The sequence below is a fragment of the Aulonocara stuartgranti genome, assembly GCF_965226115.1.
Source record: "Aulonocara stuartgranti genome assembly, chromosome: 23".
NCBI lineage: Eukaryota > Metazoa > Chordata > Actinopteri > Cichliformes > Cichlidae > Aulonocara > Aulonocara stuartgranti.
This window is the reverse complement of record NC_138958.1, coordinates 3,272,951-3,299,708: the sequence shown is the minus strand read 5'-3', so window position 1 is coordinate 3,299,708 and position 26,758 is coordinate 3,272,951. Positions and strand designations below refer to the sequence as shown.

The 26,758-nt window shown below is 41.1% G+C and overlaps 1 protein-coding gene across 3 annotated transcripts in view; it reads right to left on the bottom strand.

Annotated features, from left to right (window-relative positions):
* Positions 1–37: 37 nt before the first annotated feature.
* The window catches only part of rxrgb (retinoid X receptor, gamma b), a 30,973-nt gene continuing 4,252 nt past the window's right edge, over positions 38–26,758 (bottom strand). Inside the window, exons 2-11 of one of the 3 annotated variants that reach the window (XM_082522954.1) lie at positions 24,473–24,718; positions 8,854–9,089; positions 6,142–6,286; positions 5,602–5,781; positions 5,014–5,174; positions 4,167–4,296; positions 3,546–3,678; positions 3,146–3,237; positions 2,071–2,176; positions 38–545 (exon numbers count right to left, since the gene is read on the bottom strand). In XM_082522954.1, coding sequence (XP_082379080.1) covers positions 398–545; positions 2,071–2,176; positions 3,146–3,237; positions 3,546–3,678; positions 4,167–4,296; positions 5,014–5,174; positions 5,602–5,781; positions 6,142–6,286; positions 8,854–9,089; positions 24,473–24,503 — 1,362 coding nt within the window. In that variant the 5' untranslated portion in view covers positions 24,504–24,718 and the 3' untranslated portion in view covers positions 38–397. Of the gene's footprint in view, positions 546–2,070; positions 2,177–3,145; positions 3,238–3,545; positions 3,679–4,166; positions 4,297–5,013; positions 5,175–5,601; positions 5,782–6,141; positions 6,287–8,853; positions 9,090–18,695; positions 18,866–24,472; positions 24,719–26,758 lie in introns of those variants that run through there. The other 2 variants (XM_082522953.1, XM_082522955.1) reach the window with 2 other exon arrangements.

Genomic DNA, 26,758 nt, shown 5'->3' with positions numbered 1-26,758 from the left:
GAAAATGTGATAAGGCATTAACACAATGCACAAAATATTTCATGTACATTTTTAAATAACTTTATTCTGTTTAAGAAATTCAGGCATGGTTTTTGTTTTATACAATTCTGCTTTGAATAAAATATGATTTTTTTTCTTCAAATTTTGCATTTGGTGGCTTTTGAAACAAACACCTGAAATTAGCTATTTACAAAATTCCAAACCAACTTTATTGGAATTTATCGAGTTATGACTCCACCATCCCCACAACCACATTTTTTTTAAACATTTTAATTGCATTTTTTTTTTAAAATGGGTACAAAATAAGCTGTTTTACATTTCAATCAAGTCTTTTTAATTCCATCATCATATTGCTTATGATGCGGGAGTATGTACAAGGGAAAGGGGAAGACGTGTGTCATGTGATCTGATGCGGAGCCTCCAGCATCTCCATCAAAAAGGTGTCAATAGGCGTGTCCCCAATTAGCTTGAAGAAGAACAGATGCTCCAAACATTTGAGGCCGATGGAGCGCAGGGCAGGCAGGCGCAGCAGCAGTTTGGCAAACCTGAGAATAATAAAAAGTCGTGCCAAATAGTGAGGCGAGAACAACTGAGCTTAAAACTCACTTCCACACATGTTCAAAGTTGTTTAAAAAAAAAAAAAAAAGCCATATTTTACACACACTCACTAGCCACTTTGTTTGATACACCTGTTCACCTGCTTTGTAATGCAAATATCTAATCAGCCAATCACATGGCAGCAACTCTGCATTTAGGCATGTAGACATGATCAAGATGACCTGCTGAAGTTCAGGACGAAAGGTGACAATCATCTATACGGTTTGCAGAGAATAGTCCAAAAAAGAAAATACATGCATGGGAGCATCTCTGAATGCACAACATATTAAACTTTAAAGCAGATGGCCTACAGCAGCAACAAGACCACACCGGGTCACCTGCTAAAGGACAGAGCGCCACCTAAATTGAACCACAGAGGAATGGACAAACAATGTCTCATTTGATAAGTCACAATTTTTACTGTGACATTAGAATAATAGGGTCAGAATTTGGTGCAAACACCATGAAAACATGGATGCACTATGCCCTGTATACAATTCAGGCTGCTGTTGGTGGTAGTGTGTGTGTGTGGGAGATATTTTCTTGGCACATTTTGGGCTCCAACTGAGCATCGCTTTAAACATCACTGCTTATCTGAACATTGGTGCTGACTATATCATTATTGATCACAGTGTTCCCATTTTCTGCTTTTTCCAGCAGGATAAAACACCACAGTCACCGGATCTCAATCCAATAGAGCACCTTTGGGATGTGGTGGAACGTGAGAATCCCATCATAGACATGCAGCGATCATATCGATATGGCCCAAAAGGACTAGCAAGATGTTCCTAATAAAGAATATAGTGAGTGCATATCAAGATTTTTTTTTTTAATATTGTAAACATCTCACTTTTCATGAGACAACATACCGTACACAGTAAGCCATTTCAAAGAAAGTCAAGCTAGTGTTACATTTACCTTTCAAAAATCAATTCTTTGCTCAGAGATTTATGATTTAGATTAATGAAAACAAACAAGAAAAAGTATTACATGTTGCAGTGGTGATCTTTTTCACTGCCGGGCTGTGGCATGCTAGTTTCACTTCAATCATGTGCACTTTATGTCATAATTTCACCATTAAACGTTTTTTCAGTGAGGTGAAATATTCATGGGGTAATAATAATAATAACTGTGATCTCAATAGTGACCAAAATATTCTTAAGCGTTCTTTCTGCATCTCAGCTGTGATGTGTTGACTTTTCAGGAAGTTTGCAGTGTCTGCTTTTACCTCTAATACCTGTTGCTCTCAATCAGCTCCCAAATAAAAAATACAGTCAATGGCAACAATTTGCAGTTACAAATAGCGTTATCAGCCTACATCCTTTTAAATGCAATGTTGTGGTTAGGCAAAAGTTTTTTACTTGCATAAGAGCTGTGTACTAATATAATGCAAGCTGCCATCCTTATTATTCTTTACATCCAGTGCAGCAATGTGTTTAAAAATGGTCGATGTTGTAATGGAACAGTTCCTACCTGCCAGGCTGGTCCGGGTACTTCTGTTTTGTATACGACTCCAATGAAGCATAGACCTTTTCTCTCAGCCCCTCAACCTCTGCTGGGTTAGACAAACCTTTTGCATCTGGAAAAAAAGACCCAAAACAAAACACACAAGTCATTCTGCTAGTTTGTGATCGAATGGAGTCAATTTTCTGCAGTCTGTTTGTGATAACATGGCTGTTAACTGTGAGCAAAAATCATAAATCTTTTGCTGTCTAACAACACAGAAATTCTGTGTATTCCATTTGAAGCTGTAAGTCTGAATTTCAGCGTTCTCAACTTTCAATCTGTGAAAATACTGTTGTACATATTTGATTCGCTAAATAAGCCATAAACAGAACACCGTGCAGGCTCGAACCATAAATGTGTTGCTGTTGTGTTTTTCAGTTAAAAAACAACAACAAACCCAAACAAACATCACCTTGTATCCCCATCGTGGTATGAATGGCTCTACTTGCTAAGGAACCAAATAAATCCTGTTTTTCTGACTTCACTACTGGAACACACTCAACTTGGGAGTGATGTCACTCCCAGCCCTGCTTCCAAGGGAAACTGAATGCATCATTACATTTAGAGTCCAGCCAGAACCTCATAAATTTTAAACAGAGATTCAGAAATTCCTCCACAAATAGTGACCTAATTGCTGCAGGATGGTTAATTGACTGATTTATATGACACAGGTGCTCAGCAAAGCTGTTTTCTTCTACCAAGACACCTGTGCAATTGAAAATGGTTGCTGCAACTACTTACAATCAGCAAAAAGAATCCGGGCAATCACTAATTTTTCTTGATATAAAGTAGATTACTATCCTATTTTTAGTCTAGTCTGACTGAGCCATTAGGAACGCATGGGTGCACAGTAAAATCTCTCCAACTAGCCATAATATTATGATGACCAACATTGCACTTGACAAATATGTTCACATGAATTTCATGAATCCAGTATAGTGATTCTGCAGTTACTAAAATAAGCAGTGAAATAACACAACTGAAATGTCGGTGAAAATGTTGTTTTGGGTGGTATGTAACAGTCTCAAGAGGCCAGACTGACCTGGATTGAAGAGGACAATTGCTCGCAAGCAGCCGAGCTCCGTCTTATCCATCTTCATATCTTTCATTTTAGATACTAACTCTGTGAGTACTCTGCAGGAAATCAAGAAAGAAACAATGACTAGTCACAAAAATAGGACTGAATTAAATCAGTACAAGAATTAGAATAATTTCTCAGTAAAGAATTTGCATTTCTATGCAAATATGTACTTAGCTTAAATGACAACACACTGAAATGAATGCAGTTAAGACATTAGTAACATTTACAGCCAGTTAACGGTGGTGTTGGGGGGGGGGGGTTGCCTCCAACCACAAAATATACAGAATTAAGAGGTTAATCATGAAGGAGTCTAAATGTCACATTATTTTATCTTTTTGTCTCATCTTTCAATCCTTCCTACCTGTCAAAGATGGAGCCAACTCCAGCACTGTGGGCGCTGCTTCTGTGGACGTGAAGACCTGTTGCCAGCAGGATACCGTCTTTTACCGTGACCGAGCGATGCGAGAATGATGCAATTAGTAGCTCGTTCCAGCCTGGACACAAAAAAGGAACAAGAAAAACGAGTGACATCTCGATCCACTCGTCTCTTTAAAGCCCGTCTTTAGTTTGTGTAAATTAAATACACAAAACATGTTCTGTGATTTCCCTGCTTGCTTAAAATTAATTATCCATTTTGTGACTTTTTCACTTTATCGTCCTGGCATGTGTTAAATCTCCTCCCAGCAGAGGTCAGCACTGGCAGCAAACTGCACTGCTGGGACTTGCAAATGGTCCAGTTATTTTGGTTTCACTGCTCCATTAAACTAGATGTTACAAAAAAAAAAAAAAAAAGACTTAAATAGACTGCTTGACATCGGCTCGGCAACTATGCTGAATGAAAATACTACACAAAAAGTGAGGGGGGAAAGGGAGGATAAAGGACTGTTTACCCTTGCAGGAAACTGCTGTGTATGAGTGTGTGGTCTGATATTTGTGTGAGCATAAGCTTGCCGCATGCACTGGTTTGTGTTTGCGTGTCTACCTGCTCGTAGTAAGATGACCTGGTCATCGAGGGGGAGCTCGGAGAAGTGCGGGATCCTTTTCGCCCACTCCACCAAGGTGAAAAGCTGCTTGTCTGCTGCTTGGCAGATATTGGTGACGGGGTCATTGGTCTGGAGAAGAACATGTAGGACAAGTGCCAGACCGATTTAATGTGATTGTAGGCACTGTTAGTGACATCTAAACCTTTTCTAGCAACAGCTGGTAACCAGGTGCAGCAGTGGCTATTTTTGACTCTTTTTAAACCAACAATTTCTCTCGTTGCTTGCGGTAGTTTTAATACAATCCTAAATTCTACATACCAAAGAAGGGAAATATCTTGAAGCACAATTCAATTCAAGTTCCGCACAGCTTTTAAATTGTGGCTTTGTTACCCAACCTCTAGGTTTTAAAATTCATTTAAGTGCTTGAGCTCATACCCAGTAAATTGCTAAATCAGTGTTTACTTAATTTGTTTACTAACTTGTCAGATTTAAGAGTTAGTTTTGGACCAGAGCAACTCGGCAGCTCGGCTACATTATCTCAACAGATTAACCCAGGAGATTATGACAACTGCACAAAGTAGCTTGTCAGAATTTTGGAGCAAAGCCTAGATTTATTCCCATAAACTCCTCAGCTTGTGTTATTTATATTCAACTGACCCAATTCCATCCGGTCTCAGCTTCACACTCAAAACTATTTAGCCAAGCTTGTGTGTTTATGTTTATAATAAGATCAGTATATCTTAATAGCACAGCACATCTTGGCATCTAGTTTCTCCCCAGAAAAACTGCCTCAGATTCATAATACAAACAGTGAAAGAGACATGGACCAGTGTCTGTATTAATTACCGAGTTCCCGGGGCTGCCGTCGCTGTACGTCTCTGTTTTGGGTTCTACAGCCAACTCAGCATCTAGGATCTTGTCCACAGGCATGTCCTCATTGAAACTGCTGGTGGATTCTACCTCATTCTCACCCCGCTCTTTCCCACGCTGCCTCTCCTCCTGCACCGCTGCACACAGACACACAAAAAAACCACACAGCATTTAAACATCCTGAATTGTTGACTAGAAAATCCGTAATATTAGCAGATAACTCAAAACCCCTCCAACCGGTCGCGACAGATAGCCTCCCTGAGCCTGGTTCTGCCATGAGGTTTTTTTCCTTCCCACTTTTGCCGAGTACTTGCTCACAGGGGAACGTCTGAATGTTGGGATTTTCTCTATTCTTGTAGCGTCTTCATCTTACAATATTAAGCGCCTTGAAGCGACTCTTGTCATAATTTGGCGCTATATAGAACATTCAATAAACAAAACTGAATTTACCTGAAAATTATAGTTTTACTACAAGACAAAACCACATGTGATTTTATTTTAACTGCAAAATGTCACATATTGTTAAAATTTCGAACCAACCTTTTTCTAACCCTCCATACACACCTTCTCTTTTCATGCCCATGGCCAGGCACTTCTGGTAGCGGCAGTATTGGCAGCGGTTTCGCTGGCGCTTGTCAATCAGGCACTCCTTGTTATCTCGACAAGTGTAGCTGAGATCTTTGCGCACGGTCCTCTTGAAGAAACCTTTACATCCCTCACAGCTGTATACACCATAGTGCTTTCCTGAGGAGAATAAAGCCACAGGATCAATATTGATTAGGACCACTATTCAGCTTGCGTCACAGTGCATAAAGCGTCGCACTGGCTTGTAGACTAATTTCTGGGCACATCTTTAGAATTAGGATTGGAAATGTGTTAACTATTTTCTGTATGATAGACAACCTACTTGTAACAACACACCGATAAAAGATATTTGCAGAAACATACGGCACAAATCCTGACAAAATACTTAACAAATGACTTCAAACAAGTCCGTCTTTGTCTACTATCTGTTCTCATCTGGGTGGGGGGAGTTGTGGTGGTGAGTGGGAGTGTAAATATGCTTGCCCATCCCTCTCCTCCGTCCTTGCATGCTAACATTACCTGAGGAGCGGTCCCCACAAATGGCACAGATGTGCTTTGACATCCCTCCCGGGCTCGTACATTGGTAGTTGATGTTTCCCAGATTCTGTAGGCCCGGCGGAGGCTTGATGTCCTCTGAGCTGCTAACACTGTTCATAGAGTTCATCTGCAGATGACAGGAAGAGAGAAGAGAGAACAAAGAATTAAAGCTGAGGTGGCCAGAGCTGAACGGAACAGAGCAGAGGAGGAAGCAGAGGGGAAGTAAGAGTGAAAAGTTTGTGGTAGTCTCATGACACTCTCTCCCTTCCCCTATTTTCTCATTTTGTCTTCCGCTCACTCATATTTTTTTGTTCCCCCACCCACACACTTTATTGTGAAAGTGTCTTGGTATGATCACATGCTCAGCCTGTAGGAGGGGCTGAGGCCTGTCATACAGGTTTTTTAATGTTTGCTGACAGGGAGAGTCGCAGGAAGGGGGAGTCACGTGGAGCAGGCGCAGTTCTCAAACTCAGCAGCAGAGGGAACTCATGGTGAATTTTATGCTTTGTGATGACAGTTGGCATTTCTGTTAGACCTCCAATGAAGGCCAAATGTATTTTATCTGCCATTTTTTTTATATCATAAGCAGTGCTTACAGCAGCTTTCAATCCCAAGTAGATGCACAATAATGCACACTTCAACTGACATGATTTATATCTCTTACTGCAGCGTAGGGTTTCGCACCTGATCCCAAGGAACCCCACGAGATATACGAGTAACTCCCAAATATGGTACATCAAGACTCCAAACCACTAAGTATGGCCAATTTAGAAATAATGTGTAATATAATATGTTTCCCAAAAAAAGAGCAACAAGTTAAGCCTCCTTTGATTTCTTCATATCTGCTTCTTTCTCTTCTTATCATCGTCCAGCCTGTCGATCCTCTCTCAGAGAGACACATGGAAAGCATATTTGCTTGATCTCCAGATTCCAACCAGAAAAAAACAAGCCTGGCCTACATATACCTTGTACTATATGATGCAGCATGATATACAGTATCGGACATCCTTCTGACAGATCCTATCACTTATTTACAAAGTGCACTCTCAATATTCTCCAATGGCAGTCTGAATTTGGGACTCTATATCCATGAATTTGCAGCAGAGACCATCACACAAGAGTGTTTCTTTTTGCCGTCATTCAGTTTAATGTCAGCATGCTGGCTGCCTGCAGGGAGGCGGTCACACCCTAAATAAGCTTTCAGCAACAGCGTGCTCGCTTATTGGCGTGTCTGTAGTGAGCAGCTATTCAGCGTAGCATAGAGTTTTCATAATTAATTTTGCATGATCTAAAAAAATAAGTGTTTTTAAACTGTCGTTTAGACAACATGCAGCTTTACACAGACAACAGGATGCTGTAGAAAACGGCTACGAGCACTGCATATGGATTATTGATGCTTCATACATTTTTTATTCAACACATGGTATGAAGAAAATACTGCACGAGACATGCAAGGTTTACTGAGTGATGCACGTGTTTGTTTTTTAAATCTATATGTAAAGATTTCTGTAAAATGAAATTGATTTTTTTTGAGTAAATTTTTGCTGATTGATGAATTCATTAAATCGCTGATTATTTAACTGATCAGAAAATCAGTTATCAGCTACTCCAAAGCAAATGTGATGATGTAAAACAAAGTCAGTCACAATCATCCAAATAAATCAAATTTACACATCATTTCTCCTTGTAATTAAAATAATGATTTCATGTTGCCTCATGTTGCTAACACTGTCATGTTCGTAATCTTCACTCCATGAAAAACATACATTACATGATAAAAAACCTGCCAGCAGCTTTGTTTTTGGCATGCAGCAAAAAAGCCAAAATCTCTATCATAAAATGTATATCATCGCCTGCTATTCCCAACAGCACGGTCCTGAATCTAGCCTTGAAAGCACCATGTGCATCCAAACATCTTTGTTTCTGTTTGTATGGCTGACTGTCAAATCACTGAGCTTAAAAAGTGCAACAGAGCTCCTGTGACGTAAAGAGCCTTGGTATTATTAGTATATGCCTAAATGAGCACATAAAAGTAAAACAAATAAATAGAAATATCCGCAAAGGAAGAAGGAGAAACCAGGAAAAATTAGGCTGCCCTTTCTCCGTCTTTCAGGAATCCATTAATAGTCATACTGTGTCTTATATGTCCAATTCTATGAGTGTAGTAATTCAGAACTCATGGATGACCTTTAGGGAGAAAAGTTTAAAGGTCAGCAGAAGGGTAAAAGAGTGAGAGTAAAGCCAAGCTATGCCTGCCAAACACATTGGATATGGCTAACCTTCAAAGTCCTGTCTGCTGGAGGAGATCCCAAGCAATAAAGGCACATGACCACCGAAAAACATGTTATTTAATACATGTGCACCTTGCCAAAAGTAACAGTTCTAGCAAGTAGTGTTTGCATTCTTCACTACCTTAAAACACACAAACTCTGCTTCAAAACACATTCTCTGGCATTTCCAAATGGGGTTCTGAGTGGTGCATTTTTTTTTTTTTTTTACTTACCTGCCTTAAGAGTTCGCTTTGACAGAGAATGGTGAAAGAAGAACAAACATTTCAAATATAAATGCAAAAATAATAATAATCCTGTCATGATAATTTCATGGATACATAAAAGCAACTTTATACTCGAGCCATTTAGGGAAATAACAATTCATTGTTATCTTCTGACGACCAAACACCCCCACATGTCTCACCTGTGGACTGCTGAGTGGTCCGAAGTTCATGTTGGGAGTAGACTGCAGCGATACAGAGGGCGAGCCCAGGGAAGATGTAATAACTGGATAGGGAGAGGCCAGGCCGTTCATTGGTGAGCCCAAGGTGGACATGGGGGACGGTAAGGGCCTGGAGGTGCTGATGACTGATGGGTGACCCACCATGCTGCCCATCAAAGGGGGGTGGGTGTGGGCTGTACTCATCGGCCCTGTAGAGTCTGGAAAGGAAGAAGGTGCATGTTGAAAAGAACAAGCAAATACTTTGGATTTAGGAGTTAGGAATAAAAGAATTAGGAAGGTACACCTACACAAACAAATGCATCCATGCTACCACACATGCTTTCTTTGCGAAGTTGTACTTTGAGCAGACACTATCTAAAGCCACTTGAACAGCAGACTATTCAAAGGCGATTCTAATATTTATGTATATACACAGCGGCAGAATAACAGAAACATTATATAACCCAGTACTGTATCTCTGCTAACTTTGGTCCTAGGAAGGACCTATTAATCTGGGAATTTTGTGTATTACGAAAATCAAAATATCCACCCAAGGCCAGTTTTTAGCTGCATCCAAAATAAACTGCTTGAATCTAAAATGCATGACTTTCGGGGTATTGGGTGACAGTGTAACAAGTTTGAAACCAATACCGACTTGTCTGACTTCATGAAGCTGAACTCGACACCACAGATTTGCTGAATCACAGATACAATAGACATAAAACTAATAAACAGAGGCGAATAAATTAAAATAAAATTCAACCACATCAAACCCTTGTTAGCTATCAAGTCTCCACCAACTAGGAGAAAAACTAAATAAATCTGGCTCCACTATAGTTTGTCATTTGGTACTGAGCCGATGTGTTCAGTGTTTTTTTTCTGAAACAATATTTATAGAACGAAGACCTGAACAGTAAAGTTGTGGAGGATAAAACCAAACTGATGATCAGGATGATGCTCTACAGTCAGATGACGGAAATCAGTGGATTGTTAAAAAAGGACGTCTCTACATTACCATTAGTCATTTGATACATTTGTATAAAAATTAGCTTCAAGGTTCGAAACAGTTTAGAGGTTCCACATGAATGGATACACTAAATAATCACACTTTAAAACGTAAAGTCTAGCAACTGTCAAAATGATGATGTTATCTAATTAGAATCCAGGTTTGGGTTATATATTGTTGGCCAGTGGTGCCATGTGTCCTTTTGGAGTGTAAATTTAGCGACACAGAGTGAAGCCCATCTGATTTTGGTCACAGGATGCTGACTTTGCTCAGCGGCCATTGATGTAAACTGACAGGCTGGCATTTACATAGATGACCTACTTAGAAAAGCTGTCAGTCAGCTGGGTAACAGGGCATGGTGTGTAATTTCATGCATGTGTTGTAGCTGCGAGTAATACAAATTCAGCAAATACCATCATATACATATGGTGTGTACGAGCAAGAGACCAAGACACATCTTTACACAAATGCCAAAGGCTATCATAATACAGACAGATGCAATAAGCAGTACCCCTCTGGGCTAATGGTGATGACTCAACGACGCGAACAAAACTGGGCTTTCTTGAGTAAAATGCTACTGATGAAGAGTGACAGACCACCATATGCACATAAATATTTGGATAAGCCTGCAGACGTTTTGGCTTTTTTGTCAGTGTATATCCCCTGCCTCCATTTACACACACAAACACACACACAAACTCAGCGTGATACTGGGCTTTGCACCACTGTTCTTAGTTAAATGTCACATTCTTGTGTCCCATGTGCGTCTATAAAGCTGGGTTGTGGCATGATTGCACAGACACGCAATGAACAGCACCTGTGTTTTGGGTTTCTTATAATCTTCAAAGTACTTTTTTTTTTCCTGAATCAAAGCTGAACCGGGTGCCCGGAGAGAGCCCCAAGGGAGGGTTTGATGTCTTTTTGTCACAACTACTAATAACCTAGATCTCCAATGTCAAAAAATACACTTATTTAACTTAAAAGTTGAAAGTTTAAAAGATGATTATTGATTGTGCACTTTCCAACAGATAAGAATGGAGTCTTTTATCACTTGAAAGTTCATTTAGTAGAGATTCATGGTTGTAAACAAATCTGAGTTGCTAAAAATACTGTAAATAACAAGAAAATGCTAGTGATCAATTAAAATCATGAGTCAAAAACAGCGTGACTACAGCATGACCCTTGAGATGCTGGAGATTAGCTGGGCAGCAAGAGCTCCATGAGTCGATTTGTTTGCTTGGTTTATTGTGAAGTCTCATTTAACACAATAAATTGCAGGTTCTAGCTTCTCAAAAGTGAAGAATTTGATGCTTCCCCCTTTCTTATGTGACAGTAAACTGATTATGTCCAAGGATTGCGGGACTGTTGACCAGACAAAACAAGACATCTAGAAAAATCTTGCGAGATTTAAAAGAAGGGAAAGGGACATTTTCACCATTTTAAGAATGATTTACCACAGAAAAGATTCTGACAACTAATCAACAGTTCAAAAAAAAAAAAAAAAAAAAAGGATCAGCTATGACCTAGACCTCGCTGTGACTAGTCTGTGTGATAATCTTAAATCTAAAGAGCCATCTCAGCTCCTCCTGTATGTCATAATTGCACAAAATCTGAATTGTATGTACTTGTCAGCACTCTTTCAAAAGCATGTTCTTTTTCCTGACTTAAATTTATTTAGTGCATTTTAGATTTCACCAAAAATATCAGCCTAAAACAAGAGTTTTCCTGCTCCCACTGAATGAAAACATCCTATACATATTGTCGCGCTGACCTAGTAGGTGTGGCTGTTATTCCTCTTTTCCTCCTCCTGCCCTCTACCTGTTCGGTGCTGCTGCTTACCCATGGCCGCTGATTAGACCTTGGGTGCAATCAACAACTAAGCACGGCCTGGTGTGCGCCGCCCTGCCAGGTGAGCCACATTAGAGCAATCAAGGGTGGGCGTGCCGAGTAAACCTTTAAATGCATGCAGCAGTCATTTGACCCGGGTGCAACATACTGAGAGGACGGCAAACAAAGCACTTTTCCACTGTGAGGAAGACTTTGAACAAGACAGGCTATCGGTAAGTTCTTAAGTTCACATTTTGCTTTTGCAGATGTATCTGGGACTATGGAAGCTCAGTTGTGCAAATGTTTTACGCTTAGGGAAATAGTTGCTGCATTTAAGTTTAATTATATTGACAAAAATGAATGTTTAAGTTTGAATAAATTGTTTGTGCAGTTAGTGTTCCCACATATTTATGTTAATTAATATTAAAAATAGTTACCCCAAATCCTTGGGTGGATCGTAAAACTAGTGAATAAATGTTTGGTTTTGATTTAAAGAAAATAATTCTTTGTAAAGAAAACCCTTAGTTAAAGTCTATTAAAATGTTTGAACTCTAAAATGTATACTTTAAAATACAATTGTTTATAAAAAGTGTTAATGCAAAGAAGACACATTTTGTATATTTAAGAACCACAGTTAAATTAACACAGTTAACCACATGGTAAATGGCTTTACTGAAGTGTATTTTGTTATTTCATCTGTCTTCTGTGTAATGCATGTAATTTCTCTGAATGGTTAATGGAATGTTCTTTATTTTTGTGTTGAAAGGTTTTTTTACCTGCTGCTACCTACCAGCTATCAAACTAGTTGGTCTAAATAAAGTTGAGTGAAATTCAAAGTCTGGTCTTTTTCAAGTGTGGACACCTCACAGTCAGAGGAACACTTGACACATATGGTTTGGTCTGTAATTATGATTTCTAATCTCTGCTTTTGAAGTTCGCATCATCTTATTTATTTTGAATTTCATTGCTGTCATCGCTTTTTCTGCAGGCCCCTTTACTAACATGGTCACTGACTTGAAATGGAACACACAAATATAAATTAAACTTGGTTTTCCTTATCTGATCTGATAAAAATGTGTCAAAATTGCTAAACGCTAATGCTGCTAATCTGTTTGTTTATCTGACTCTGGGGGAAAAACTGTCACAATTTGTTTTTGACCTTTTAGACCTGAAAAAGTTTGTCTTCAGTTTTAAGGCTTTACTCAGAGCAACTTGTCAAACATTTTGAAACAGTTTTGAAATGTTGCTGTGATATTTAACCTTTAGCACCCACTTATACCACATTAAAGGAAATGGTGACTGAGTAATGAAAGACCATTGCGCTGAAATATGAAGAAATTGTGAAAAAGGGAATAATGTCATGTTGTCGGGCTGGACGCAGCACTTTCTGCACAAAGACACACAGTAAGACACAGCTGGCCATTCACTCCCTCTCTGTACGCAAAGGAACAGATGTTGTGCAACTTCCTGTTTAGCAGTGAAACTATATCCTCCACCCCCTTCTTTACTCGCCCACTTTCTCCAGCCCTCCACAAGTGATCCCTGGCAGGCAGAAATGGATTGGGGCCTTCCTCTCTCTCCCACAGAGCTGAATGGATAAAAGAAATATACTTCACACTCCAGGCTGTTACAAAATGCACTACATAGATTGAAATTCAACTATGTGGCATTGTTCCCAACTTTCCCGAGTGCATTTTCATCCAATCAACACTCTTATGTAATAGACGTCCACTGTACAACATGTTCTGTGTCTGATTTCGTGCAATGGCCCCTCTTTTATGTGCATGACAAATTCCCTTTGGGGTTCATAAAGATCCATTCTATTCTAGTACAGAGTGGGAGATATGGCAACAGGGTACTCCAGCAGCCAATAGTTTAGCAACATGCTCTGAAGACCAACAAGACTAGATGTAAAAGATAATATGAGGATGAAAATATGGAGAGAAATGAAAAGTAAAGTAGGTAGATCGGTGGATAGATCGGTGCAGTTCTATTTGTGACCTGAATGTTCAGATTTCCTGCTTGTCTGGAGACAGGGTCCGTTTAAACTCTGAAAAACAACATACATGTTTGACACAACACTAACGACAAATCTTCGCCCAGACCTGAGTGTGTTCGTGGCTGCATTATACAGGGGAAAAGAAAAGCACACGCACAGTCAGCTGGTGGGATGCCTAAAAGGGAATTGCTAGAGAGGTGAACATGCTTTGGGAAGGGCGTGTGCGAGTTTTGTGTCCGTGTGTAAGAAGGCCAACATGCTCAGTGGAGGAAGCACAAATGGGCCCCGAGCGGCTCAAAGAAGCCTATCCTTGAATGACCCGCCTCAACTGGCAGTCCAATCTAAGTCACTTGCACAACAAAGACTCTTAAATGCACAGATTATATTTGACCATAATCCATCCATTCATTTCGTGGCACAAAAATGTACGTTAGCAGTCTGCAGCATTCACAAATATGTCGTTTGACTTTTCCCTCTCAGTCTTGTCTAAACCTATGCAACGCTTCAGCAACTCAAGCATCTATCTGAGAGCAAACAGAGCAGTGAAGGGCACCTTTGAACACTAGTGTCGCAAATCAAAGGTCACTTGTTACCAAACTCCTGAGCCAAGTTCAAAAGAGTTTTCTGTCTGCAGCAGCGCAGGTCTCTACTGATCGTTCCCAGAAATTACTGCACTGAGGGCGGATGCAGGACTCGCACAATAACCTGCTAAAATGCAGCTTGATCTGACTTTGCGATGAAAGGCTCCTAAAAATTGACCCAGTGTAAATCACAGCTACTTTTAGCAAGAAATGTAACCCATAGAGTTTTACAGCACATCAGCCTATTTTCATATTAGCTCCCTTTTGATATGCTTATTGTGTTTGAAAGATCTTTGAATGTAGAGTGATTGCACAGTTATCAACAATAACAAACCAATCGCGGTAGTGTTATATTAAACTAACCTGTGCCAACCATGTCCACACACATCAAGATTGACTCTTTTTGCTGTAGTCTTTGGAAAATTGGGATTAGTACTTTTTGCCTCCAAGGCATTTTTATAGACTAACCACTTAACCAGACCAGTGAATACTAACAATAATTCTTAATATGACCTTTACTGAGCTTAACAACATCACATTATTCTGTTCCCTTGCATGCAAAAGATTCAAACATCCTCATCAAACTGCCTCTGCTGTGTCAGATGATCATATTTACTTTGAAAGCCAAAGGAAGGAATACCCAAAGTCACAAATACATCACATTGATCTGATGATCAACAGGTTTAAAAAAAACATCACAAACCACAAACCCTCTAAATCCCTTGCAGTTAATTACTGGGTTGTAACTGGATGGAGCGCTGCACTGAGTAGTAATTCAATAAGACCAAACTAATAATATCTCCCGTCTGGAGAGCAGACCAGCACTGGGAGTGCACAGTGAGGGGATGACGGGGTGGGAGCAGCAGGAGCAGCACTCCTAAATGACAACATAAACTTCAAAATCTATCACATGAACCCCAACAAAAAGGAATCCTCAGCATGTGCATGGATTCATTCAATAACCGTCTACTCTATATGTGTTTTTATGCAAAATGAGTTAAAGTCTGTAGATGACAGTGCCGTGACCAAATGACATAGAACAGAATGCATCCTAAAGTAATCAGACGGACAGCCTGAGGAGCTCATTAGATTCAGTGAACATGTAATTAAGAAATCTCCGCGCTGCCAGTCCGGCTCATTTGCGCTGGCTGCAAACCATCACACTCACTCCTTGCAAGCGCACATACTCGCTCACACTAAAAGAGGGGGGGAGAAACCCCCCCTCAAATTGTCTGCACACACCAGCATAAAAATCACCACCCTTTTAACATTCATTTCTTGACTAAATGAGGTTGATATCTGATCAATTGTGTCAGTAAATCCTCTTATCCCCGGGTAAGTATGTGCAGCTCAGCAGGCCAGCTGTCAAGAAGGTGGGAGGCCCGGGGAGGAGGGGACTGAGAGCCGAATAGACCCAGGGAGGAAGAAGGTAGCAACGGATGGCTGGCTGGATGGCTGGGGGAGGGCACTGCTCTCCTTCTCTTCCCAGCCCTCATGACTGCACTAACACTACCACCACACACTCCTAATCGCCCCGCCTGTGCGAGGACATTAGATCATGAGTTGAGAAAAGCCCCTGTTTATTTTCTGCACAGCTGTGATTTTAGGAGATACGAATGGTTGCTGGTGATAGAAAATAAAGATACAGTCCACTGTTACATAAGCAGCACTCTGTCCAAAGCTGCTTCAAGGACACCTGTTCCATTTTCGTACTGCTTTGTCAGCCAAAATTAATACCGCTCATTTTACAAGCAGAACAGATGTTACAGCTGTGTATCATTCCTGTCTTGCTGGAAACATAAAGAAAAGTGTGTGTGTGTGTGTGTGTGTGTGGGGGGGGGGGGGGGGGAGTTGTGTCCATAAAGGCTTACGGCTGTGACAACATAAAGGCTTCAGATAGCAAACCTCTCTGACCCCAAATTCTGCCCTGTGAAACCCTCCAGTGAAATCAAATATACTTCTGAACAGAAGAGGAATAAACTCTTTCCCCCATTTCTTTCAGTTTCCCTATAGCAAGCATTCATACAAGCAAAGCAAATTGTTTGGAAAGTACATATATTGTTTTCCCACAGGCGGACCACGTTTGTAGTTCTCTTGAATCAAACACAGACCTGCCACTTTTGTTTTTTGGGGGGTTTTTTAAACACAGGCCCACAGAGAATCGATGAGCCCATAACTGAGTCAGGGACAAGATAAAGACTGTTTTGCAAGTGATAAAAGTTTGGAACTTAAACAACACGAGCTAACACAGAACAGGCTGACCAAGCAGTCCTGGAAAACAAACAAACAGCTGGGCCGAAAGTCCCAATGCAAATCGGGCATCCGCCCTTTTGGCTTCGCCTGCTGAGGTAACTCAAATTAGTTCCTAGAAGTAGTCATTCACTGTTAAAGGGGGCAATGGAGATATAGCCATGTGCTGTTGACATGCACACACGGACACACAAAACACACACAAACCCATTCATCTCATGCTGCGACCAGGCCGACCTGACCTCGTGAACTGAAGACAGATCCTAGAAAGAGGACGACACTTACACCAGCTTTCTGGATCCTAGAAAGACAGTCGGACTTACACCAGCTTAGCAGCTAGAGTGAACACAGACAGTCTGGTCTTGGGGTACCGTATCACATGAAAAACAATGTGTTCCTTGTGGTCATATACAGAAACATAAAAAGACCAATCGGGAAATGAGAAGAAAAATGCTAAATGACAAGAAGCGAGGTAGTGATAGGATTAAGCTTCTAAGCCATAGCCATGCTAACGGCTTTGCTTTAAGTTAACTGCTAAAGTCAGGCAAGCTGCTGGTTATTCGGACATGATGCTAGGAGGTAGCACATTTAGCACAACAAAACAAAGTTTTCAAAAAGAAGGATTCGCTCCCTCAGAATAACTACACCGTACCCCTTTAACTACAAGAGGCATTTGACGATTTTCCTTTAATCTTCTAAAAATTATTCTTAGCTATGATTTACTCCACATTGCCAAAGCAACTAAAATGTGAAAATCAAACAACAGAAATATCTTTAAAGTTAACATGGGATCAAATTTATTTAAACCCAGTGCTTGGTTGCTTTAAAAGTTCCTATAAACTAATCGCTGTTTCAGACAAGGAAAATCATTATGAAACCATATGGTGGCTCCGGTTTAATGCCACATCTATCAATTTGTACTGGACTGTTGAAAAACATGCAAAACTGCCAGCATTTATTAAGCTATAGTCCTGTTGTTTGTTTAAGTTTTATTGAATTGCTCCTGATACTAAATAGGCAACACTGTATTTCATCAACATAGCTGAAGCTCAGCATAATATGGATTTAATCACAGCTTTGTCGAATGTCCTGCGGTGCTTTTAATGAATGATCAGAACAGAAAGAGCCAATAATAAGCATAACCATGAACATAAAACACTTGGACTGCCAGGTTTGAAAGTCGGTATTAGACTATATTACTGTCCTCAGACCATACTTCCACCCAGGCCAAGAAAATCCACTGAACAACTTTAGTATTTTCAGAAGAATTTGTTTCTCAAGGACACTCAAAAACACGAGGGTGCTCTAAAATGCACAATTTGCAGATATACATATTCTCTAGACAGAGAAGCCACTTAATGGCTCACACCAATGCTTCCCACACCTCTTCAGGAAGGATAGAAAGGAGAAAAAAAAAAGGAAACAAACACATCACTGAGGCTGTTGATGGAAAGGTGACAGGCAGTGTGACACAAATGGAGAAAGAAAGCGTGATGAAGAGGGCTAACAGGAAGGGACAAGTGTTGAGAGATAAAGAGACAGTGAAGGACAAGGCAAAGAGAGCTGGAAGCATCCTTTTAAACTGAGTGACAACCCCGCTGAACTCATCTGAGAATTCAAGTGAGTCACTAGTTCTAGATCCCGATCTCCAACTGGAAAACCTTGTACCTGCCACAACTTGTTAAAATGACCCAGTGATGATAAAAGCAGGAACTAATCTGTTAGCAGAGAATATCCTGGAAATAGATTTAAAGATGCAGTTCCTTGTTTAAAAAAATAATTAAATGTTTCGTTATTTTTTAGCAAGGGATATATACAACATGGGTGAGAGAAGAATATATATAAAAGAAAAAAAAAAACGGGTTTAACGATCTGCAGATGCAATTGCCATGAGAGTTGTTGGTGTCTCCTCGGAAGAAAGAAATTCAAAATAACTTCATCAAAGAGTGCACAGGGATTAGAGGCATTACTCAAATGCATCTGTGCACCACGAGCTTTTCATGCTCAAGCTTCACTTCTGTTGAAACCCACAGAAGAGACGCGTTGCATCGGAATGATTCCACACACACACACACACACACACACACACACACACACACACACACACACACACACACACACACACACACACACACACTAAAAACAAAACCCAGCTACTCACAGTGACCATAACCTATTTCCGTTCCAGGGCTGCCCCCACTTCCAGGTGATGCCACTGGATGCCACATGTCTTCAGGCCCTAATGGTAGCGCTGGAAGAACACGAGTCGCTCAGGACCAGGTGTCAGACTCAAAGTGCTGGCTTGGTGGATGCTCAATCGAGCACTTTTCAGAGAAGAACGGGACGGAAGGGTCGGCGTGTAGAGGGAGGGATGGGGGGGCCTCCGTGAAGAGCAAAAGAGGCGGAGTCCAACAGCGCCGGTTATAGGATTACCCAGATTATCCTTCCCCAGAGATCAATCCCACAGGAACTGTTTGCTGCCCGACTGCAGCACAAATCAGCTCCTCTACCGCCCACTCAACTCATGTTTCTCCTCTCTCTTTATCTCCCCCTCTATCTATACAGAAACACCTGTTGTAGTGGTACAACCAGGAGGTCTGGCCAGAGGGGGGCGCGGTTGGGGAAGGTCATGGTGGAAGGGGTTGTCTAAAAGTACAGTACAACCAGACGTTTCCAATTACTTCCTCTAAAAAGGGTTCAGGGCTAAAGAGCAAGGGAAGACAGTATGAAGACACTAATACAGTCCAAAGGTTATTATATGTCAGTAACATTTCTTCACTACGTTCTCCTTGTTTTTTTTAAACATCACAAATTCTCTTTCTGTTTTGCAGGTTTTATAAATGACGTGTGTTGAGTGGGTGACAAGAAGTGGTCAAAGGTTGAAGTTCTATTTTGTCTTGCCAAAAATAACTTAACACCATATCACGCTGTGAAATAACTGTGCCAGCATACAAGCTTAAAGGTATTGTTAGCAGCATGTTCAGTTGAGTCGCCTCTGTGAATATGTTCGTGTGTTTAACAAGTGTGATAGCATTCCAGGAAGTCAGGAATTGTCTTTTTTAGGTGCTCTAGGATAGCCAGGAAAACACAGGGCAAAGTGAAAATCCAGATGCACACACAGGCCAAAAATATAACTTAAAGGCAGCGAGGAACAATACATGAGAAATCCTGAGGGAAGCTAAATAAACCATGCAGAGATGGATTTGATCTGCAAAAGTAACCCTTGGTGGAAGACTGCGTCTACTGTAGCAGGCTTTTAAATCAGGTAATAATTTTTAGACTTAAAAATATGCATGCAAGAAGTAGATGTTCTACTTGTTTAGTGATGACAGAGGCAAGGCAACATGTTATTATCACCACAAAATAGACCAACCCGTAAATGTTAAAGTGTTCCTTCTAATTTATCCTTCTTCAGATATTCAAACTGAGATATGGCACCAGAAACTTCCCATTTCTTGTGTCCATCCATTTGCCTTACACAACTCAGAGCCTTCTTGCGCAGACTACCCAGCAAGTGATTGGATCGACTACACAGTGTTTAAAGGAGAACCACTAGTAACCATATACTCTCAGTGACACTCGTTTGGCTTTGTCCTCCTCCTGTGACTCAGCGGCCCGACACATAAGAGGAGAACATGACGGAAGAGGAGAAACGCTAGCGTCTCTTTAAGAAATCCCAGAGGGAGAAATTAAAATAATGCAATCCTTCTGAAAAGCACGCTGTGTTATATTAGTGTGTCATGGCCCACATAAAATACATGAAATTAACCCCGAGAGCCATAATTAGTAATCACAGATGTATTATGGTTTGTTAAGGCGCGGGAAGAAGATAATTGGCAGCCCTAAATTTAGGCTACATTCTTAAATCTAAACTTCTAATAATGTAATCAGCGTACTGTCCCCTCAGGAGAAAGGTTTCCTTATGGCCTGCTCTCCCTGCCGGTAGTGATTTCTGACAGCACTGAGGACATAATCATGTGGCATATTCAGCTGTGTAGACATTTATAGGAAAATACAGTGGAAAAGCAGAAAAGAGAAGGGAAATTATGCTACATTAATGTGTGCTTCTGCTACATGTTGATGCTCTGTAGAAGTGAGACAGGAGCAGCACACTAAAATGGCACTCTCAAAGCATTAAAAATAACCAAGCGAGGTTTCCAGCATGTTCTTCATGGAGAGGTTTAATGAGATCTAATGTTCTTAGCTGCTACCTGTTGCTGCTATTTGTGCACCCACAGGACAAAAAAAGCACCATGAGAAATATTTTGGCTGCTCAGTCAAACTAGCATCTATTGAGTTATGAACTTGGGCTCATTAATCACACTCCTATAATAGTATAAATGAGTTCCACAGTGCTTAAACTTTCAAAGCCTGTGCTTGTTTTGGAACTGACTCCACATACATTATTCTGTCAACATGGGAACACATCAGCTAGTCTGCCGACTTGGCCTGCAAAGCCAACGGCCAATTTTCGCAGCTTCCTGTGTGGCGAGGATATCCAAACAGCGGATACTGGAAATCCGGGTCAAACCTTCCTGTTCATTTCACAGGTGATTGTATGCACACAACTGAAGAAAATGTTTAAAAGTTATTGAAATGCAAACAAAGTTGCCTGAACGTGATTGGTGAGAAGAACTTGGGGCTACAAATGTAAAGCTAAGAAACTTCCAGCACCTTTGCCTACAGAGTCAGTTTACAACTCTGTCTAAAAATGTGCCTAGAACTCAAGGTTATGGCTTCTATATGCCTGTTTTGTGCAAATACCAGTAAATACTTAACTGCAATTATGAATGACAAAGAAAGACAAAACAAAGAAATAATTCACATCATGCACGTAGTAAACTAGGGAATGTTTGGCCTATTTCCAGTGGAAGATTTTAAACACACATTTAGCATTTTTTAAATTAAATTGAAAAAAAAAACTGCACAAATCCACAAGCAGATTACTGCATTTTCACTACTGAATCCTCAAATATTTTCCTGTGTGACTATTTTCTAATTCTTATTTGATTCCATATATTTATTACTATTATTCACTGCACTCCAGCCTTTTTAGCAGAGCAGTAAGAGTGAACCACTCTGCATTTCTCAAACTAATAGTAGCACTGCTGGCAAACAGTTTTCTATCAATTAAGTAATCAAGTAATGTTCCCTCTAGGAATAATATTGCAGATGCATCAACAGCTTTAGTTCTGTGTGCGCAGGTGCAACTTAAAGCTTGCACACACTGAGAAGTGCTGTTGCAGGAAATGACAATTTATTGAATATCAGATGGAAAAAGGAGCCAGATGTTAAGATGCCTTCCAAGCAGTGAACAAATTAAAAACTCAAATTAGATAGGTTGTTGAAATCAGAAATAGCTCAATGCATCTCATAACTAAACATTGCTTTAGCACATGAGCCTTTGAAGGTTCTCTGCTTGATTAAAGCTGGAATTAAATCAAGGATTTGACCTTCTTCACTAATGACTAATTACTGGCAATTAGCCCAGAGAATGGCCTCTTTTTGCCCCCTCTTTTCCCTCATCCTGCTCTCACAATTGGCACCCACTCAAACACACAATCAAGGCAAGCTGACTATTTTACGCGGAAACACAAATACGCACACGCTCACTTAAAAAGTGCCTGAAAATAAACCTTTTGTAGGTATTGTGTGCTAATGAATGTGTGAACACAGGGGTACTTCATGTCTCAAGCTGGGATCCTTGAGCAAATACCTGCAAAGAGCCACACCTTCTCTACCTGTGTGATGTATTTAATTCTGCAGCAGTGGGAGGGGAGGAGGTTTTATTACTGCAGGGACTTGACAGTCAAAAGGTAAAACTCACATTCTTTAAGTCACGTGCCATCACGGTCACAGTCTGTTGTAAAGGAGTTACTCATACAAGCTACTGCGCAGCTGTGAAGAATAGGCATGGGTGTGTGAATGTGTGTGGGTGTCCTCCTGCTTCTGTCTGTGCGTGCACTGGGAGGTCAACTGTTGATCCCTAGGAAGTGATGAGTTTTCAAACCACCCCCCTCACCCCCATCCATCCCCTCACCCTGGTTTCAATCCAGTTCTTCTTTCTGTCATGACCTCCCTGTTGTGTGAGCCAAATAAGTTCTCACCGTCAAATTTCCCAAAATACGCGCTCATCAGCTTGTCTAGAATCACTTCCACTGATGGAAAATAAAAAAAATGCTGAAGTGCTGAGAGAGAAAAAAAAATGCTGATTCTACTTTAAGCTCCGAGCAGGCCTGCATCAAACCTGCTGAAACATAACAAGTCTGGGAAAAGCCAAGAGGAGGAAGAGGTGGATCATGAAGCAATCTGCACATAATCACCAGACTGTTTTTTTTGACTCCACACTGCTTCGCCTCAGCTTCACGCTCCTGACAGATTACAAAGGGTGACCATTTTCAAGTCAGAATACAAGTACTGTTTATGGCTCTGTTTTCGTACGTGCTTTGGTGCATCCTAAATCATAGCTGTGAGCCAACACATAGACAAAACAAGATTTGGAATGACTTTCAGTGGTTGTGGTTTTCATTTAGCTCTGTGGCTTTACTACCAACATTCAAAAGCAAATGCACCAGAAGAGGAGGATTCAGCTAATCCTGGTTTATGAGAACTACTTTAAGATTTATTCATAATACATTTTTTCATACCAAAAATTATGACTATTTCGCGTTTAAGACAGACCTCTAGCCTTTGCGGGTGGTGAGTAATGCTACAGCAGCATTACTGTGGAGAACAGACTCTCTGTTTAAACAAAGACCAATGCAATTTTGGAAAAGAACAGTGTTTAAATCGCACTGTGGAACTTCAATGCAGAAACACGATTGGCTAATATCTATTAATATCTAAATCTTAGGATGCCATTACTGCCCAATCATAACAGATCTTTAAAGAGAAAGAAGAAAGAGTTTAGCCCTGAGGGACTGAGGGACTGCTCCATTACTTCTGTACACTGTGGGTTTCTCTCAACACACTCTCCTATCCAGATGTCATGTCATTCCCCTGGGAGCCACATTCATTATGGAAACAATACTCAGCCCCTCCAAATGGTGCAAAGATATCTGTGATAGCATAAACAGGCGGTACAGTTTTGCCTTCAAAGAGTTAGCCTGCTATTAGATTTTAAGGATAAGTGTGTGTGACTTAATGAGACTATATGCGCAAGCCTATTAGACCACATTTGGTTTCAACTAAACACTTAAATGGCACAGGGTATTTCTGTAAGTAGTGTGTCCCACGTGTTGCTCCAAGACGTCCTATTTCCTTGTCTCAGATGATTTTAAGCGGCCACAAGAAGGATAACAGAACAAATCCAATCCACTGGTTCAAGGGCAAAGTCACCGAGTCAGATCAGACTTCAGCTTTACTGAGCAAAATCACATCACGCTGTCATTCAGCTGAATATGGCCACGGCGGTGACCAGGGCGCGTCTAGCACGCTGCACTCCTTTCTACCACAAAGAGGGAGCCTATAAGTTTGTTTATCAGTGGAAATCCGCCATTCCTCTGCGCAGTTGAACGCTTTTCCCCTCTCTGGATCTGACGACCTACCCAGACCAATAAATTGTGTTTCTGTCTCAAACTGTTTAGCAAGAGACGCGCGACAAGCACCATAAATTACATAAGCGCAATTAAAGTGCCAACCTCTGACCTTGCCCGACCGGCACAGCCATGATCACCTGACTTTTGCAGTGACCGCATCTTTCGTTTCAATTCGCGCTGTTCTAACGCGATTATTTAAGAGCAAGCGTAACAACAGGATCCACACACAGCAGTTGGTGGTTAAAGTCCGAGAACACTTTCGCGCACCGCTTGCTGACTGGAGAGAGAAGACGCCATAAAACAAACGCGCTCGCCGCTGAAGTCACAACAAAATGCAGCGGCTTCGCGGGGAGCACCGCAGCAAGATCGGACCCGGGCTAAAATACGCAAGAGTACTCACTGAGGTGTAGATATGGATCATTGCTGTCCATACTGCGCGAGTTGTTGCGTCGATTTCCTACAGTCGGTGCTGCTCCGCATCCCAGCACATTCCTCTCCCAGCCCGACTGAACTCTCTCTGCAAGGCGGCTCTACACAGGGGCCCAGCGAGGGAGGGGGCGGCAAAAACAGGGCTTCTCCCAATGACAACAGTGGTCGATATCAAGCTCCAACACGATCATGACGAAACATCTCTCCTGCAGCGACACTGTGTTGCAATATTTTCATAGTAAAATGTTACTTTGGCGACAGAAAGAAAGAAATAAGGTGTTTTACAGTCTACACGTTGTCTTCTTCCTATTTATAGGCAGCGTAATCAGATCAATCTTTAATAGGCCAATGAAAATAAATCTAGTCGGTCTAGGAAGGGAATGCAAGCTGGATTTTATTGATGACAGGCGATATGTTTGGGCATGACAACCAGTTTAAATACAATAGGTAACGTTATCCTTATATTTTAAAATAATTGCTCCACTGACTTTAGAGTCTGTAGGTCTCTACTTATCTGACACAGATTCTTTAACTTCTTCTCATAAAATCACGCGATTTAAAAAAAAAATTAGCTTTATTATTTGCAGCCTACACACAACTCCAAAAACAAACACCTGCTTCCAGCTCCTAAATTATCCGGTTTAATCTGTATTTGGTAGGTTATTAACTCCAATTAAATATCTCATTTGGCTTTGCTTAAAGCCTATTAAATCTGTGACTACAGCCTATAACAATTCCAAATGCAAAACACTCTTTTTAATCTCCTGCCGTCTTCCTGTGAAGGGATCTCTCCAGTGTTTACCTAATTGTTTAGTGTGAGTCCTGGTCTGGGTACCCCCCCGGAGCCCCCCCACACACACCCCTGTTCACAGTGCGGGGTCATGTAGGGGTGAAGCTCCCGGTACCTCAGAAGGTTATTTAGGAGTCAAGCCGCACTGAGGCATTCACAGTCTTGAACTGCAGAGCGGGCAGACGCTCCGTCAACGCCCGGCCGCTGACCACTCAGCGGGCCTTTGGGCTGCCCCGCTAATAGGACAGGCACCCCGGCACTCCCGTCCTTGTAACAGCGACCCATAAAAGAGCACAGGAGGATGCTAACCAAGATGAATGGGATTTTTTTCTCAGCTCATTCTACACTAATCAGAGCTTTTCATTTGTTATGGCCTTGCGCCAGCCCCTCAGCGCAGCCTTCCATTAGGGCCAGATAACATATAAATTCATTAAAGTCAAACAGAGGCATTAAAATGGTCATTTGTCAGCTCTCTCTTTGTGTGTTCCTAATGGTGGCACATGGTTCAAGGCATTGAAATGATTTTGGTAGGGCTTTTTTTGCACTCTGGCTCAAAAAGGGGGGACGTGGGAATTACATATACACACACACACATATATATACATATATATTTATAGATAGATAGATAGATAGATAGATATAAGAGTCTGTGTGTTTATATGTGTATTTTTTTTCTTTAATGAAAATTTTGAAATTCTAAAAACATATGTTCCTACTGGTTTTTATGCTTTATTAAAAAATAAATTCACATTATAAAAATCTGCTCAAATCCACATGTATAGTTTAAAACCTTTTTTTAATCTATCATATTTTATTTATTTATTCATTTAATTGCCTAATGTTTTATTTTGGGGATCATCTAATCCATCCATCAACTTCAGATCTCATTCCCCACCCACCCATCCTGCTCACACACACACACACACACACACACCCATTCAAGCCCACTCAGTGAAGCAACCCTTTGCACTAATCCCTTTGTATTCACAGCCCCATTCCCACCAAACTGTCCTAAAGCCTAATCCTAAACCAAGCTCGACAAAGCTGGGCTACCTGCTAACAAGTCACAGTGCAGCTAAGAGGCCAACCGAAACCTTAACCAAACCGTCTGTTTAAGTCACCTTTAATCACCCCTTCGCATGCATTCATGTAAACAGCACCAGCTTATAGGTGCGTTCATTTTTTTCAGTCTTTCACCATTCTTTTGGCCCGCTTCCTGTATTTTCCCTGTTCCTTTCTGCATGTGTCCTTCTCTGGCTTCGGGATGGAAGTTCTAGCTGCGTCGTCATGGGAGATGACTCTCTCCATCTGCCTCCGCAGCCATGAGCCCATCTCCATCACGCTTTATCCGAGGGACTTCCACCACCCCCACCCTCCTGGACCCCTCTTCACCATTCTGACAACCCCTGCCCCCTGCTCAATAGCCTACATAAGCCTGCGATGATAAGTGTTCTCCCTCTTTGTGCG